Genomic DNA, 16588 nt, shown 5'->3' on the forward strand with positions numbered 1-16588 from the left:
CAGATAGCTGGAACCACAAGCATGCATCACCACATGTGCCTGGCTAATTTTTATTTACGGAGACGAGGTCTCACTGTTGTCCAGGCTGGTCTTAAACTCCTGAACTCAACTAATCCTCCTGCCTCAGCCTCCCAGATTGCTGGGATTACAGGCATGAGCCACCACACCTGGCATATTGAGGACATTTCTCACCACTAAGATATGTAGAAAGAAGGGGGAAATTCCTGGTAAGACCATCGTTCAAAGAATAATCTCCATCAACATTTTTCTTTGTTTTGCTCCAGTCTTTTTTCCTATGGATACATGTCTTGGTAGAAATAACAAAGAGCTTATTACATATGTCAAAAATAAAGCTGTCTAGGGCTCTTTGAAAACGTAGAGGGTCACGCTAAAGAGTGAACTTTATAATTGATGACAGACCTACATTGTCTAACTATGCTGCAATCAATTGATTTAACAAATATTCTGATGTTGGAATAGTAAAGATGTTTTCAGGGTCTTTTCTCACTGTTTCAGGGTTTCACTATTAAAAATTAGCTGACTCTTGAAGGATGAGCAGACGAGGGTGAGGAGGCTGGAAGGAGAGAGGAGGGGAAGGGGAGAAAATCACACACAATAGCTGGGAGAAGGTGCTGAAGGGACTCCATCCTAATGATAACTCAAAGGGATGAAGAAATTGGCTTTTGCTTTGTTTTGTTTTGTTTTGAGATGGAATTTCGCTCTTTAACCCAGGCTGGAGTGCAGCGACGTGATCTCGCCTCACTACTGCAACCTTTGCTCCCACAGCTTCAAGCAATTCTCCTACCTCAGCCTCCCGAGTAGCTGGGATTTTAGGCGCCTGCCACCATGCCCAACTAATTTTTCTCTTTTTAGTAGAGACAGGGTTTCACCATGTTGGCCAGGCTGGTCTCGAACTCCTGACCTCAGGTGATCCACCCACCTCAGCCTCCCAAAGTGCTAGGATTACAGGCATGAGCCACTGCACCCGACCTGGAAATTGGCTTCTGAGATAAACATTTTATCACTCCCAGCAATCTGGATAATGGGAGGTAGCGAGATGTGTGAAGGAGGAAGGACCCAGGCCAAGAGCAGCACTGTACATAGCTGCTGTAGTGGCTGAGGACTGGACAGCTGTTGAGGAGATGGAATAACTTAAAAGGTAAAAGTAATAATAAGAACAAGGTGTGACAAAAAGAAAGAAGATGAGCCCCAGACAGATCCACTAAGTTGCTCCTCCACTGGTACTTGGTTCCCCTACACTCAATTTTTCCCCCAATAAACCCTTAGCCAGAACCAATGCTCTAGTCCAGGGGTCAGCAAACTTTTCCTCTAAGGGGTCAGAGTATTTTAGGGTTTTGGGGAAACATAGCCTTTAAAAAGGTAAAGTAATCGAGCACTTTGGGATTGCAAAGCAGGAGGATTGCTTGAGACGAGGCTGGGCAACATGGTGAAAGTCCATTTCTACAAAAAAGTTTTAAATTAGCCAGTTGTGGTGGTGTGTGCCGGTAATACCTGCTACTCTGGAGGCTGAGGCAGAAGGATCACTGGAGCCTGCTAGTTCAAGGCTGCAGTGCGCTAAGATTACACCACTGCACTCCAGCCTGGGTGACAGAACAAGACTCTGTCTCAAAAAAAAAAAAAAAAAAAACGGCAAAAACAAACAAAAAATTCTTAACTCAGGTGTGGATAGAAATAGGCTGTAGGCACTGTACAATTTGCCACAATCTGCTCCTCTCTCCTACCCGTCCACATCAGAACACTCCTGAGAAGAGCCCTACAATTCAAGACTTCTTAGTGACTTTGACACCCAGAATGGATCGTTTTTTTTACATCACCATCCATCATGACAACAAAATGATTTTCAGTAATAATCATGTAATGGTCAGTAATACTCATTATGTCATTGTTCTTCTGTTCAAAAGAAGAATATATTTCAATTTTAAAGATATTAAGCCGGGTGTGGTGTTTCACCACTTTGAAAGCCGAGGCAGGAGGATCACTTGAGGTCAGGAGTTCAAGACCAGCCTGGCCATCATGGCGAAACCCTGTCTCTAATAAAAATACAAAAATTAGCCAGATGTTGGGGGCGCATGCCTGTAGTCCCAGCTACTCAGGAGGCTGAAACACGAGAATTGCTTGAACCCAGGATGCAGAGGTTGCAGTGAGTCAAGATTACGCCACTGCCCTCCAGCCTGGGTGACAGAGCAACACTCTGTCTCAAAAAAAAAAAAAAAAAAAGATGTTGTTCAAATTGAGAAAACATTTCAAGTATTAATTTAAAATGTCACTTTCCAAACCAAGGTTTTGTACCTCACAGTCTTCAGTTTCACTATTTTGAATTGTAAATTAGAATCTCCAAGTGAGTACATAAGAGTGACAGAATCTCCAAGTGAGTACATAAGAGTGACAGAATCTCCAAGTGAGTACATAAGAGTGACAGAATCTCCAAGTGAGTACATAAGAGTGACAGAATCTCCAAGTGAGTACATAAGAGTGACAGAATCTCCAAGTGAGTACATAAGAGTGACAGAATCTCCAAGTGAGTACATAAGAGTGACAGAATCTCCAAGTGAGTACATAAGAGTGACAGAATCTCCAAGTGAGTACATAAGAGTGACAGAAGTGAAGTGACTCAAGATCTGGTTCTTTTTCTGGACAATAATTGTGCTGGCACAGTTTACCTAGAGTGTTCTGAGAAAGGCGGCAACACGTAACGCGACAGGGATTGTGGGTGTGGATTTTGCCAAGTGGGTATAGTTTTACCAACAATTCTGAACTCTTAGGAGCTTCCCCTCCCAACTAATGTGTGTAGCTGGCGCTACACATGTGCCAGGGTCAACTTAAAACCAGGAGTTCTTGAAATAACTTCCATGTAGAATACAATGTTTACAAAAGGATGAGAAATGAAAACTGGCTAATTTGAAGCATACACATACATAATTAAAACTCAACATAATTGGAACTTAGACCAGCTAAACATTTTTTCAGTGTAATTGTCTAGAATTGCTGGCATGTAGTGATGATTTAGAAAGCAGACCAACTTTTAGCTGTTTGTTGTTTTTAAGTCTTCCAGCTTATTGCAAGCTCCAGGGCAGAGTGCTCCCTGGCTCTGTCCTTGGTGCTCCATGGCCATAGCTGGGTAGTGGGACCCTGCAGGGCTCAACTTGACCTTTGGAACTGCCCAGCAATCATTTCCACTTGTTGTAGGCAACAGTCTCTTCCATTATTTTGAGCATTAAGGCTCCTACACAACCTCCGCCCTCCTCATTCTCAGCCTATAACCTAACTTCCTGCTTCACCAAAGAAATTAAACCATCAGATGTGACTTTCCATCCCACTGCTTACCATCATAGGTCCATCCACCCGCTCCTTGCTCCAGACTCAGAGGATGGGTCTCTCTTCCTAATCAAGACCAATCTGTTTCACCATCTCCAGGATTAGTCATTATCATCATTATATCTCTGTCTCTCTACCCGCAACTCCTGCTCCTTATCCTGTCTTTGTACACACACTTAATTCTCATCCAAAAATAAAAATTTAAAAAAACCATGAAAAATGAAACAGGCCAGGCACAGTGGCTCACACCTGTAATACCAGCATTTTGGGAGGCGGAGGCAGGAGGATCGCTTGAAGCCAGGAGTTCAAGACCAGCCTGGGCAACATAGTGACATCCTGTCTCTACATACATACATACATACATACATACATACATATATACATAAGAAAATTAGTCAGGCATGGTGGCATGTACCTGTAGTCCCGGTTATTGAGGAGGCTGAAGTGGGAGATCCCTTGAGTCAAGGAGTTCAAGACCACAGTGAGCTATGATCACACCACTGCACTCCGGCCTGGGTGACAGAGCGAGACCCTGTCTCAAACAAACAAAAGAGGAGCTAGCATCCTCTAGCTCCATCTAGCCTCCCTCCTCTCATTCAGACATCTTGAGAGATAGATCTATGCAAAGTACCCATCTCATTATGTCTCCTCCTGATGTAAATTCAGCCAATGGCTGTTCATTATGTACAAGATAAACTACAAGCTCCTTATTTGACTCACAAGGGCCCTGCATGATCTAGCCCCTGCCTACCTGGTAACCTCGCCTGGTGACCTGTATGTCACCATAGTATCTATTCAAACTCCTTTAGTCTGATACCCTATTTTTGAAGTAATTTTCTAGTAACTAATTAAGTTCTCCATGTAAATACTAGGAATGGGGGTGGGTGGAGGGGGGTAAAGTACGTGTCTTGTATAATGAGACATAAGTACCACCATTATTAGAAAGCTATGTCTTTCATTGTAATCAATCGGCCTTATCAGTCTCTCCTGAGTTGGGTTAGCATGAGCCAGACCCCCTGAGGCTAATCCACTCTGGATGCAAATTAACAAATTAACATTTGCACCCACAAAAACTGAGAACCAGATCCTCTGCTAGGGGCCCCACCAAGGTGAAGCTACCCTGAAAGACTGCCGGAAGCCAGATGTTCCTTCTCTGACATCTTTCTTGTCACCTGTCAATATCCATCTCTGTAAGGGAGACAGGGTATGGGGTTTGGAGTCAGGACTAACTGGGGTCAAATCCTAGTTTCCCAACTGACCACACTAAATACAGGCCTTAGAAAATCACCTTACTTCTCTGAGTCTATTCCCAAGATTGTAATACCTACATAGGTGATGGCTGTAAGATGAAACGGGTTTCATAAAAGCACCTGATCCTGGGAAACAGTAAGGAGTGTCTTCAAATCTGTATGGTGACAAAGATTAACCTGAAGATCAGATGTGATACTGGAGCCACTTTGACCATGATGGGGAGGTAGAGCTGTACAGAGAAGATGAAGATATTTTTCATTTAGATGTTCCATGAAATTATTTGTTATATGTATTTCAGAAAAATCTTGGAAAATGTATACCAGTCATGAAGATATTGGGTATGATTTTGAAGATGACCCCAAAGACAAAAAGACACTTAAGCCCCACCCAAACATTGATGGCGGATGGGCTTGGATGATGGTGCTCTCCTCTTTCTTTGTGCACATCCTCATCATGGGCTCCCAGATGGCCCTGGGTGTCCTCAATGTGGAATGGCTGGAAGAATTCCACCAGAGCCGCGGCCTGACCGCGTGGGTCAGCTCCCTCAGCATGGGCATCACCTTGATAGTGGGTATGTTCATGTGTGACCTGTTGTAAAACTGAATCATTATCAAATGACAATTCCCCACTGTAAGTAATGTTTTATATTGTTGTAACGTTTGATATTGGATGTTACTAGCTACTATTTTTTAATTGTGATAAAATATGCATTACATAAAATTTACCATTTTAGGCCAGGCACAGTGGCTCACACCTGTAATCCCAGCACTTTGGCCAACTCAGGTGGATCAGTTGAGGTCAGATGTTCGAGATCAGCCTGGCCAACATGGCAAACCCTGTCTGTACTAAAAATACAAAAATTAGCCAGGTGTGGTGGCCTGTGCCTGTAATCCCAGCTACTCAGGAGGCTGAAGCAGGAGAATTGGTTGAACCTGGGAGGTGGAGGTTGCAGTGAGCCGAGGTTGTGCCATTGCACACCAGCCTGGGAGACAAAGCGAGACTCCCTTTCAAAAAAAAAATAATTTTACCATTGTAAGCATTTTGAATCCCATTAAATACACTCATATTGTTGCACAACCATCACCACCATCCATCTTCAGAACTTCTTTTCATCTTCCCAAACAGAAACCGTATCCAATAAACACAAATTCCCCATTCCCATCTCCCCTCACCCCGGCCACCACCACTCTACTTTCTGTCTCTATGAATTTGACTATTCTAGGTACCTCATTTAAGTGAAATCATACAATATTTGTCCTCTTGTCTCTTGTGTGATATAACAATTTAAATACTTTAAACATTTGGAGTATTTTAAAAATTCATCATTTTGGCTGGTCCAGTGGTAGTGGATTATCAGAACTTATTAACATTAGTGTCACTAAAGCTGGTAAACAAACCCTGACTGCTAAATTTAACTGGCTTTAAAAAAAAAAAAAAAAAAAAAAGACTTTCATTTAAAAAACTTTATTTAGCCCCAAAGTCTGTTTGCCTAACCATTATAATTCATTATCTACCATTATAAATATCTGCTTATGTAACATTTATGAATATTTTTAAATATAAAAATGTTAGATAAAACACTATAAAAGTCCAGTAACAATCTCATTTCAGAGTTCTGATTTTTTTTTTTTTTTTGGACAAAGTCTTGCTTTGTCACCCAGGCTGGAGCAGAGTGGCACAATCTGGGCTCACTGTAACCTCTGCCATCCAGGTTCAAGCGATTCTCCTGCCTCAGCCTCCCTAGTAGCTGGGACTACAGACACCACCACGCCCAGTTAATTTTTTGTATTTTTAGTAAAGACAAGGTTTCACCATGTTGGCCAGGCTGGTCTTAAACTCCTGACCGCAAGTGATCACCTGCCTTGGCCTCCCAAACTGCTGGGATTACAGGTGTGAGCCACCGTGCCCAGCCCGAATTCTGATGTTTTTAATTTGAGATATTATTGATCACTCATTATTGAAAAATCTTCTAAACTGTCTCTAGAAAGCTTACTGATATATAGCTAACAGAAAGTAATAACAACATATTCTTGTATTTTCTTTTTTTTCTTTTGAAACGAGGTTTCTCCATGTGGCCCAGGCTGGTCTCGAAATCCTGGCCTTAAGAGATCTGCCCACCTTGGCCTCCCAAAATCCTGGAATTACCGGCCTGAGCCACTGTGTCTGACTGCATTTTCTTTTTTAAAACAATTGTTTAACATGGCAGCATAGATTCAAGTTTTCCTGAATATATACTACCTATTGTTGTATTTTCTAGTTAAACCTAACCACACAGCAATCTATGACGTCAAGTCTTATATAGCTGGAGATACTAAACCTGGGAAGTTATTATAAATATAATGCTATGATGGCTAATGTGTTTCAGTTTGAAAATGAAATAACTCTTACTGTCAATTAATATTTAATAAGCATCTATTATATACTAGGGGCTTTCCCTTACATTATCTCATTTAGTTTTATTTCCTTCCCTTAACAATGCTCTGAGGTAACCACCACTATGATGTTTTTCAGTTGTTTCACTTGAAGGTGAAAGCCATATATTTATATCTAATTGTTTGAATTTAAAATATTTATAATATATTTTATCCTGGAAACATAAATGGCCTCTAATCTGTCTTTGGTTTTGTGCGAGTATCTGTATGCCAGGCCAATGTGTGTCTGATTGGAATCTGTGCTTTTCAATGATTTCCAATTAGTAATTAATTTCTTGAATCCAATTCAGAGACTTGTTGATCTTGGCTGACATTCAACTCATTTTTTTTTTTTTTTTTGACTTTTTTTAGAAACAGGATGTCACTCTGTTGCCCAGGGTGGAGTGCAGTAGCACAATCAAAACTCACTGCAGCCTTGAACACCTGGGCTCAAGCAATCCTACCACCTCAGCTGCCTGAGTACTAAAACTACAGGCATATGCTACCATGCCCTGCTAATTTTTAAAACTTTTTTGTAGAGATGGGGCCTTGCTATATTGCCCAGGTTGATCTCAAACTCCTGCTTTAAGAGATCCTCCTGCCTCAGCCTCTCAAAGTGCTGGGATTACAGGTGTGAGCAATGTTGTTTTGTTTTGTTTTGTGTTGTTTTGTTTTGTTTTGTTTTGTTTTGTTTTGTTTTTGAGACAGAGTCTTGCTCTGTCACCCAGGCTGGAGTGCAGTGGCACAATCTTGGCTCACTGCAACCTCCGCCTCCTGGGTTCACGCCTTTCTCCTGCCTCAGCCTCCCAAGTAGCTGGGACTATAGGCGCTCGCCACTATGCCTGGCTAATTTTTTGTATTCTTTAGTAGAGACGGGGTTTCACTGTGTTAGCCAGGATGGTCTTGATCTCCTGACCTCGTAATCCACCTGCCTCGGCCTCCCAAAGTGCTGGGATTACAGGTGTGAGCCGCCGCACCCGGCCAAGCAATGTTATTTTTGATAATACAAACAATATGAAGGCCAGGCATGGTGGTTCACATCTATAATTCCAGCACTTTGGGAGGCTGAGGCGGGTGGATCACCTGAAGTCAGGAATTCGAGACCAGCCTGGCCAACATGGTGAAACCTCGCCTCTACTAAACATATAAAAAATGAGCCAGGCATGGTGGCAAATGCCTGTAGTCCCACCTACTGGGGAGGCTGAGGTAGGAGAATTGCTTGAACCCAGGAGGCAGAGGTTGCAGTGAGCCAAGATGGTGCCACTGCACTCCAGCCTGGGCAACAGAGTAAGACTCTGTCTCAAAAACAAAAACAAACAAAAAAACAACCAATATTAGTTACAATGGTAGTCCTAATGATAGACAACAAGGACAAAGTGTTATTTCTCGAGTTGTGTGGCATAAATCATTTTTGTCTGTAACATTATTGAACTGACTTCTTCAAATCTGCATTTGTTTTGTTAAACTAGGACTATTGGTCATAGGAAACATGCAGATAGGTTTATTTCAGCGTCGGGCATGTTCAAGTTTTACGTCAGTTGTAATTCTACTTTCTTAGTAAAGGAAAACTGTGTTTCTATAACGCTTAAAATCCAGCTCCTTTTTAAAAATATATTTGTAAGGGGTAAAACAAAACACATGTAGATTTAATCTTGGAAGTGTACGCACGCAGTAATGTCAAAAAAAGACTCAGAAGAAGGTGAGGATATGAAATGTCCCAATATTTTCCAAACCATCCACTAAGTTCATCTTAGATATTATGTTTCATAAGTCCTATGGAAATAAGCAACAGAAACCAGTCCTGAAATGATCGGATATGGTTTTAAAGATGATTCCCAAAATAAGAATCCCTAACTCATGGTGAAATGTGATGGTCACACTTAATTTAATTGAGAGGTAACTGTGTGTTCAGAATTTTGTGTGAGAGTCCCCGAATTCCAGACTGTGGAATTTCAGATTTTAGACTAATCTTTCTACAGGGAAAGCTGCCTGCCAGATAAACATTTTTTGCTCTGAGTCTCAGAAATCATAACACAGCAGGCCTCATAGTTATATAAATGAAAGGTCTTTTATTCTATCTATTTACCTAAAATTATTGTTCATTATCCCAAGCCTCCTGGTACAGGGTGGCTGCAGATTTGTTGAGCAACCTCAGGGAAACTTTTCAAGCCAGAAACCAACAGTAACAGCTCTCCTTTATTGAGCACTTACTGCATGCCAAATGCATGTTAATGTACATGATCTCATTTGATCCTGCAACACTGGAGGACAGACCATTGTCTGTATCTTACAGAATAAGAATATGCAACACTCAGAGACATTAAGTAACTTACTGAAGGTTTAGCAGCCAGTAAGTGTAGGGCTGGCTTTAAACCTGGTCCATGGGACTCCAAAATTGTGTCTACTATGACACTGCCTGCCATTACATCAAATGAGAACTGAAAACATACTTGAAATGAATAATACAAATGGTTTTTATGTACTAATCATTGTAAGCACATTTGGGCTACCTCTTAAATTTAAAAAGGTCCTTGGTTTTTTGTTTTTTGTTTTTTGTTTTTTTTTCTGAGAAGGAGTCTTGCTCTGTCATCCAGGCTGGAGTGCAGTGATGCTATTTCAACTCACTTCAACCTCCGCCTCCCGGGTTCACACCATTCTCCTGCATCAGCCTCCCGAATAGCTGGGACTATAGGCACCCGACCCCACACCCGACTAATTTTTTATATTTTTAGTGGAGACGGGGTTTCACCATGTTAGCCAGGATGGTCTCGATCTCCTGACCTCCTGATCCGCCCGCCTCAGCCTCCCAAAGTTCTGGGATTACAGGCATTAGCCATTGGGCCCAGCCAAAAAATCCATGATTTATATGACAGCAGTTGAAAGTCCTCTCTCTTGGGCAGTGGTTTGCATATGGCAAATTCAATAAATATGCATCGTTTCCTTCCTTTTTTTTTTTTTTTTTGAGACGGAGTCTCACTGTGTCACCCAGGCTGGAGTGCAGTGGTATGATCTCGGCTCACTGCAATCTCCACCTCCCGGGTTTACACCATTCTCCCGCCTCAGCCTCCTGAGTAGCCGGACTATAGGCGCCCACCACCATGCCCAGCTAATTTTTTGTATTTTTAGTAGAGACGGTGTTTCACCTTGTTAGCCAGGATGGTCTCAATCTCCTGACTTCGTGATCTGCCCGCCTCAGCCTCCCAAAGTTCTGGGATTATAGGCATGAGCCACTGGGCCCAGCCAAAAAATCCATGATTTACATGACAGTAGTTGAAAGTCCTCTGTCTTGGGCAGTGGTTTACATACGGCAAATGTAATAAATATACATTGTTTCCTTCTTTTTATTTTTGAGACGGAGTCTTGCTCTGTCACCCAGGCTGGAGCGCAGTGACAAGATCTCGGCTCACTGCAACCTCTGCCTCCTGGGTTCAAGTTATTCTCCTGCCTCAGCCCAATGAGTGGCATGGATTTGCCCCTGTCCTGCAGAAGGGTCCCAACCTTTAATAAAATGTAACCACCTCATTTGTATTGTAAACCAAAAAATATCTGAGACTGGTCTCAATCAACCCGGAAGTTTATTTTGCCAAGATTAGGGACATGCCCGAAAGAAATAAACATAGAATCACAGAAACAGTCTGTTACCTGTGCCTCTCTCCAAAGGTGATTTTGAGGATGTCATTATTTAAAGGGGAAAAGTGGGCTGGAGGGGAAAGGAAGGGTACAGTAATCCACGTGTTGCAAGAGAAAAGGTGCAGGTCAGGGAGTCATCAATTTTGTATTCATCTCACACTCAGTAAATTGGCACTTTTACATAAAATAAGGTGAACATAGAGTAGCTACCTGTGGAGCTATATAACCCTTTCTCTGTGGCTATCTGCTTAAGAATAAAAGGAAAGGCAGTTGCTTGCATGAGTCAGCTTTCAGCTTAATATTTTTCTTTTGGCAGAGTGAATTGGGGTGCCAAGTTTGTATTTTCCTTTGACAGTGTCTACAGCAGCTTTTGTGATGATTGCTCTCTGAATAATTCTTGGTGGATGCCTTATCGTTGGGGGAATCCACAGGCTACACAAGAAATTACTTGCTAAATCACTTTAGAGCAGTGAGTGTCAATCTTGATTGCACATCAGATCCACCTGGGGAGCTTTACGCTCCCCACCCCGTGCTCAGGCTGCACCTGGGATGGGCTCCAAGTATCAGGATTTATTTTAAGCTCCTTAGCGACACCACTGTTCAGCTAAGGCAGACAGTCATTGATTTAGAGGCTCCTAACTCTTTACTCTGGTGAGGGGTTACCCTAAGAGACCTGGAGTTCAAAGAATTACCTACTTCCATCCCCGAGCACTGCCAAGGCTCACCTGTGATTGCTCCTCTCTTCACCGGTGCTTTTTCCCCCCATCAGCTGCCAGGATGGGTGAATAAAATATAACTTCCTGAGGGTGTTCCCCACAGCAATGGGACACTTTTTGTTTGAGATGAAGTCTCACTCTGTCATCCAGGCTGGAGTGCAGTGGCACGATCTCAGCTCACTGCAACCTCTGCTGCCCAGGTTCAAGCGATTCTCCTGCCTCAGCCTCACGAGTAGCTGGGATTACAGGCGCCCGCCACTGCACCTGGCTAATTTTTGTAGTTCCAGGCTGGTCTTGAACTCCTGTACTCATGATCCACCCGCCTCAGCCTCCCAAAGTACTAAGATGACAGGTGTGAACCACCACACCCGGTTGGGACACTTTATTACAGTGGGAAATGGTCCAAGATTCAGATTCCTTCTGAAAATGAAAAAGTCAGATAATCTGGATAATCTCATCCCAAAACACTGAATTACTCTATAAAAGTGTGAGTCATGGTCAAAGAATTGTATCTCAATTGTATGATTCCCCCTTCTCCTTAGATTGTGTGGGAACTTCTTTTATTTTCTTGAAATGGTTTGATTTTGGCAATGCTAGTGAACCATCAGTAAACAATGTGTAGAAAATGAAATTGAGCTGGCGCAGTGGCTCATGCCTGTAATTCCAGCACTTTTGGAGGCTGAGGCGGGTGGATCACCTGAGGTCAGGAGTTCGAGACTAGCCTGGCCAACATGGAGAAACCCCCGTCTCTATTAAAAATACAAAAAAATGGCCGGGCGCAGTGGCTCATGCCTGTAATCCCAGCACTTTGGGAGGCTGAGGCACGTGGATCACCTGAGGTCGGGAGTTCAAGACCAGCCTGACCAACATGGAGAAACCCCGTCTCTAGTAAAAATACAAAATTAGCGAGGGTGGTGGTGCATGCACGCCTGTAATCCCAGCTACTCGGGAGGCTGGGGCAGGAGAATCACTCGAACCCAGGAGGCGGAGGTTGCGGTGAGCAGAGGTCGCGCCATTGCACTCCAGCCTGGGCAAAAAGAGCAAAACTCCGTCTCAAAAAAAAATAAAATTAGCTGGGCATGGTGGCAAGCACCTGTAATCCCAGCTACTCAGAAGGCTGAAGTAGGAGAATCACTTGAACCCAGCAGGCAGAGGTTACAGTAAGCCAAAATGGTGCCATTGCATTCCAGCCTGGGCAACAAGAGTGAAACTCCATCTCAAAAAAGAAAGAAAGAAAGAAAAGAAAGGAAAGAAAGGAATAAAGAGAGAGAGAGAGAGAAAAGAAAGAAGGAAAAAGAAAGGAAGGAAAGGAAGGAAAGGAAGGAAGGAAAGAAGGAAAGAAGGAAGGAAGGAAGGAAGGAAGGAAGGAAGGAAGGGAGGAAGGGAGGGAGGGAGGGAGGGAACTGAGAGTCAAAGAGCTTGGGTTTTTTTTTTTTTTAATGTACATATATTTTATAACCATAGAGAAGTCACAGCATTTCTGGGTCTCGCTATGCTCATCTGCAAAACATAAATGACTGAAGCCCCAGCATGTGAGAGTTGATTGAGTTGATAACAGTGTCTGGCTGTTTAGTTAATGTTTTTAGCAGTAAAATAGTTATACTTTTTTTAATTTATAAATTCCTCCAGACATGAATATTTGCACTGAGTTTGGAATTTTCTCCTTTTTTTTTTCTTTTTTCTCAAACGCCTTTGTCATGTAATGTTTCATAAAGCACCTCAGAAAAATTTGCTTCTGGGCCCTTTCTGTGAAGTGGAAAACATGATTGTGCTACTGAACTGTGATCTGCTGACCTTTCAAAGGGCTATAAACAGCAAACTGACAAGTCATGCATTTTTCTCTTTTTTACCCACTCATCCAAGCTAGGCGTAGTCAAGTAACCATGGGTTTAAAAAAACAAAAATAAAAATGTGTAAAGAAATCAAACAAGTATGTCTAACTTATGGTATGTGAATTTCATTTAACCCCAGTCATTCCATCAGATTTTTTATCAATGAATTTATTTTATATATTATTTCTATAATGTGCATATTTAATAACAAATAACATTTATATAAAGTATGTTTAATATATTAAGTCTAGGCCGGGCGCGGTGGCTCACGCCTGTAATCCCAGCACTTTGGGAGGCTGAGACGGGTGGATCACGAGGTCAGGAGATCAAGACCATCCTGGCTAACACGGTGAAACCCCGTCTCTACTAAAAATACAAAAAAAAAATTAGCCGGGCGTGGTGGCGGGTGCCTGTAGTCCCAGCTACACGGGAGGCTGAGGCAGGAGAATGGCGTGAACCTGGGGAGCGGAGCTTGCAGTGAGCCGAGATCGCGCCACTACACTCCAGCCTGGGCGACAGAGCGAGACTCCGTCTCAAAAAAAAAAAAAAAAAAAAAATATATATATATATATATATATAAAGTCTAGTCTAAGAAGTTAATTTACTGAATTATTTCCTGTAATGCAACAGAGTTAAATTAATAAGTCTTTACCTTCATAGTTTTTAGGATTAGGCAACCACAAAACCACTAGACAGCCGGGAGCGGTGGCTCAAGCCTGTAATCCCAGCACTTTGGGAGGCCGAGACGGGCGGATCACGAGGTCAGAAGATCGAGACCATCCTGGCTAACCCGGTGAAACCCCGTCTACTAAAAATACAAAAAACTAGCCGGGCGAGGTGGTGGGCGCCTGTAGTCCCAGCTACTCGGGAGGCTGAGGCAGGAGAATGGTGTAAACCCGGGAGGCGGAGCTTGCAGTGAGCTGAGATCCGGCCACTGCACTTCAGTCGCGGGCGACAGAGCAAGACTCCTTCTCAAAAAAAAAAAAAAAAAAAAAAAAAAACCACTAGACAAAAAAACTCATTAGCAGACTCTACCCAAATATACACATGAATATAGTTAGAACTTTAAAGGAAACTTTTAGTTTAAGCCAAAAGGGAAGTTCTTTAGAGTTAAACAAGTTTTTAACATAGTTCATCTGCATATAAAGTTTCATAACTTTGTAAAGTAATGATCAAAAATACGATGATGATTAAAATATGCCATCTTACTGAATATTGAATACTAGCTCATATAAATCTGGATTCCTATTTGAACTAGGAATCATTGATCACAGGATAAGCATTCAGTTCCAGTGACATCAGAAATTACCACAAAATCAGGAAGAGAACAAAGAAGGTTGACAATTAAGAACTAGAAAGTCAGCCAGGTGCCATGGCTCAAGCCTGTAATCCCAGCACTTTGGGAGGCCAAGGCAGACAGATCGCTTGAGCCTAGAAATTCTAGACCAGCCTGAACAACACAGAGAAGCCCTATCTCTATAAAAAATACAAAATTATGAGGCCATGATAGCACAAGCCTGTAGGTCCAGCTACTCAGAAGGCTGAGATGGGAGGATCACTTGATCCCAGGGAGGTCAAGGCTGCACTGAGCCGTGATCACACCACTGAACTCTAGCTTGGGTGACACAGTGAGACCCTGTATCAAAACAAAAACAAAAACAAGAAAACAGAACAAAACTAGAAAGTCAGCGTAAAGGAAACAATCAGAATGCATTTCATAAAATACTGTGCTCTTGTGAGTGTTGTCACAACTTACACAATGGAAATGGATTCCCGAATCTCCATAGCCTGATAGGTCTGGTCAGACTGTGCACACCAGCAGGGATGGGAGTCTGTATGAAGTGATGACAACTAGTTCTTTTCAGCTTGGTTTCAATCTGGGTATCCTCATGAAAACAGGCTATTAGTTTTCTGCCTGAAGCACAGGAGTTCTGAAGGTTCCCTTCCTGTACTCCCTTTTGGTCTCAGTTTCCTTATCTGCAAAATGGGTATAATGAAGACAGCTTAGTTTACATGGTTGTTGAAACCATTAAATGACACAATTTGTATAAAGCACTTAGCAAAGTGCTCAGTAAATGTTAGCTAATAGATAAATATGGTTATATATATATATATATAAAACATATAAGCTTAAGTATATATCTTTCAATAGAAGGAGAAGGCGAACATAATAACCTTCTGTCCATATAAATCCCCAAGTTGCTTCTTGTAATGTATATCTATACACACACACACAAAGCACTTCTGTATCTTTGAAGCACAGTTTAAAAACCATTGATTGAAGGACCTGATAACAGTTCTTTTTTTCGCTCATTATACATAATACATTTTTAGTATTTCTATTTTAGTCAAAAACTGAAATTTTTTTTTTATTTTGAAAGAAGCCAAAGAAATAATGTAAGTGAGGCCAGGTTTAAGACCAGAGGGAAGGACAGAGACTGCAGCAAACTGGAAAGCGTCTGTCCCAGTCAAACGGGCTCAGCCACCGCACAGCTCCAACTAAATTTGGTCCTGTGGGAAGGTAGTCTGTGTTGCCACTGGACTTTTTGTGAATACTCTTAAGTTTTAAACATCAGCAACTAATTCCAGACATTTTTTAGACTTTGTATGGGATCGACAAAATGCATCCACAGGCTAGAGATAGCTCCTAGACCACTGGTTTTGTTGTAGATGAAAGAATAAATGTCTATTTATTTCAGGTCTGCCTTTCTTGAAAACCTAGAACCTTTGCTCTCTGAGGAAATTACTTAAAATCATCTTTGCATGCTAAAAATGTTTGGCATATAAAGCAATGGGGGCTTTTTGTTTCATTTAACAGCTCTAGTAACATTTTACTATTTGTCTTCACATGAAGATTTATGAGAAAGAATGAAACTGAAGCGCCTTTAGTCAATTCCTTTTCCAATGCTCTGTGACAGGCCCTTTCATCGGCTTGTTCATTAACACCTGTGGGTGCCGCCAGACTGCGATCATTGGAGGGCTCGTCAATTCCCTGGGCTGGGTGTTGAGTGCCTACGCTGCAAACGTGCATTATCTCTTCATTACTTTTGGAGTGGCAGCTGGTAAGCATGTGGCTTTTTCTAAACTCGATTTTAAATGTTTTATAAGACATCTTGGCAATGGATTTAATTGTGGAGAAAAGAGACACATTAAAACATTCTGTTCTGTTTCCTCTACCCCACTTCACCCCAACCCCTCCCTACACTCCAGGAAATACATTTTAACATTACATTTTAATATGCCTTAAGTGGGGGAAGCCCACCCAGCAACAATACTTGGCCTCCCTAATAGAATCAAATTATATTTCCATGCCTGGTTCTAAATGTCAGTGCTATCTCCAGTGAGGGACAGGAAAAGGAAGGCAGTAATGTTGACTTAGGTGAATAGACCAAAGATTAAGGAAATTACATCG

The 16588-nt window shown here is 42.1% G+C and overlaps 1 protein-coding gene across 1 annotated transcript in view; it reads left to right on the forward strand.

Annotated features, from left to right (window-relative positions):
• SLC16A14 (solute carrier family 16 member 14) overlaps positions 1-16588 on the forward strand; it is a 36208-nt gene that overhangs the window by 5062 nt on the left and 14558 nt on the right. Inside the window, exons 2-3 of the mRNA XM_010370760.2 lie at positions 4886-5158; positions 16095-16238. Coding sequence (XP_010369062.1) covers positions 4900-5158; positions 16095-16238 — 403 coding nt within the window. The 5' untranslated portion in view covers positions 4886-4899. The remainder of the gene's footprint in view (positions 1-4885; positions 5159-16094; positions 16239-16588) is intronic.

The sequence above is a fragment of the Rhinopithecus roxellana genome, chromosome 14 (genome assembly GCF_007565055.1).
Source record: "Rhinopithecus roxellana isolate Shanxi Qingling chromosome 14, ASM756505v1, whole genome shotgun sequence".
Classification (NCBI taxonomy): domain Eukaryota; kingdom Metazoa; phylum Chordata; class Mammalia; order Primates; family Cercopithecidae; genus Rhinopithecus; species Rhinopithecus roxellana.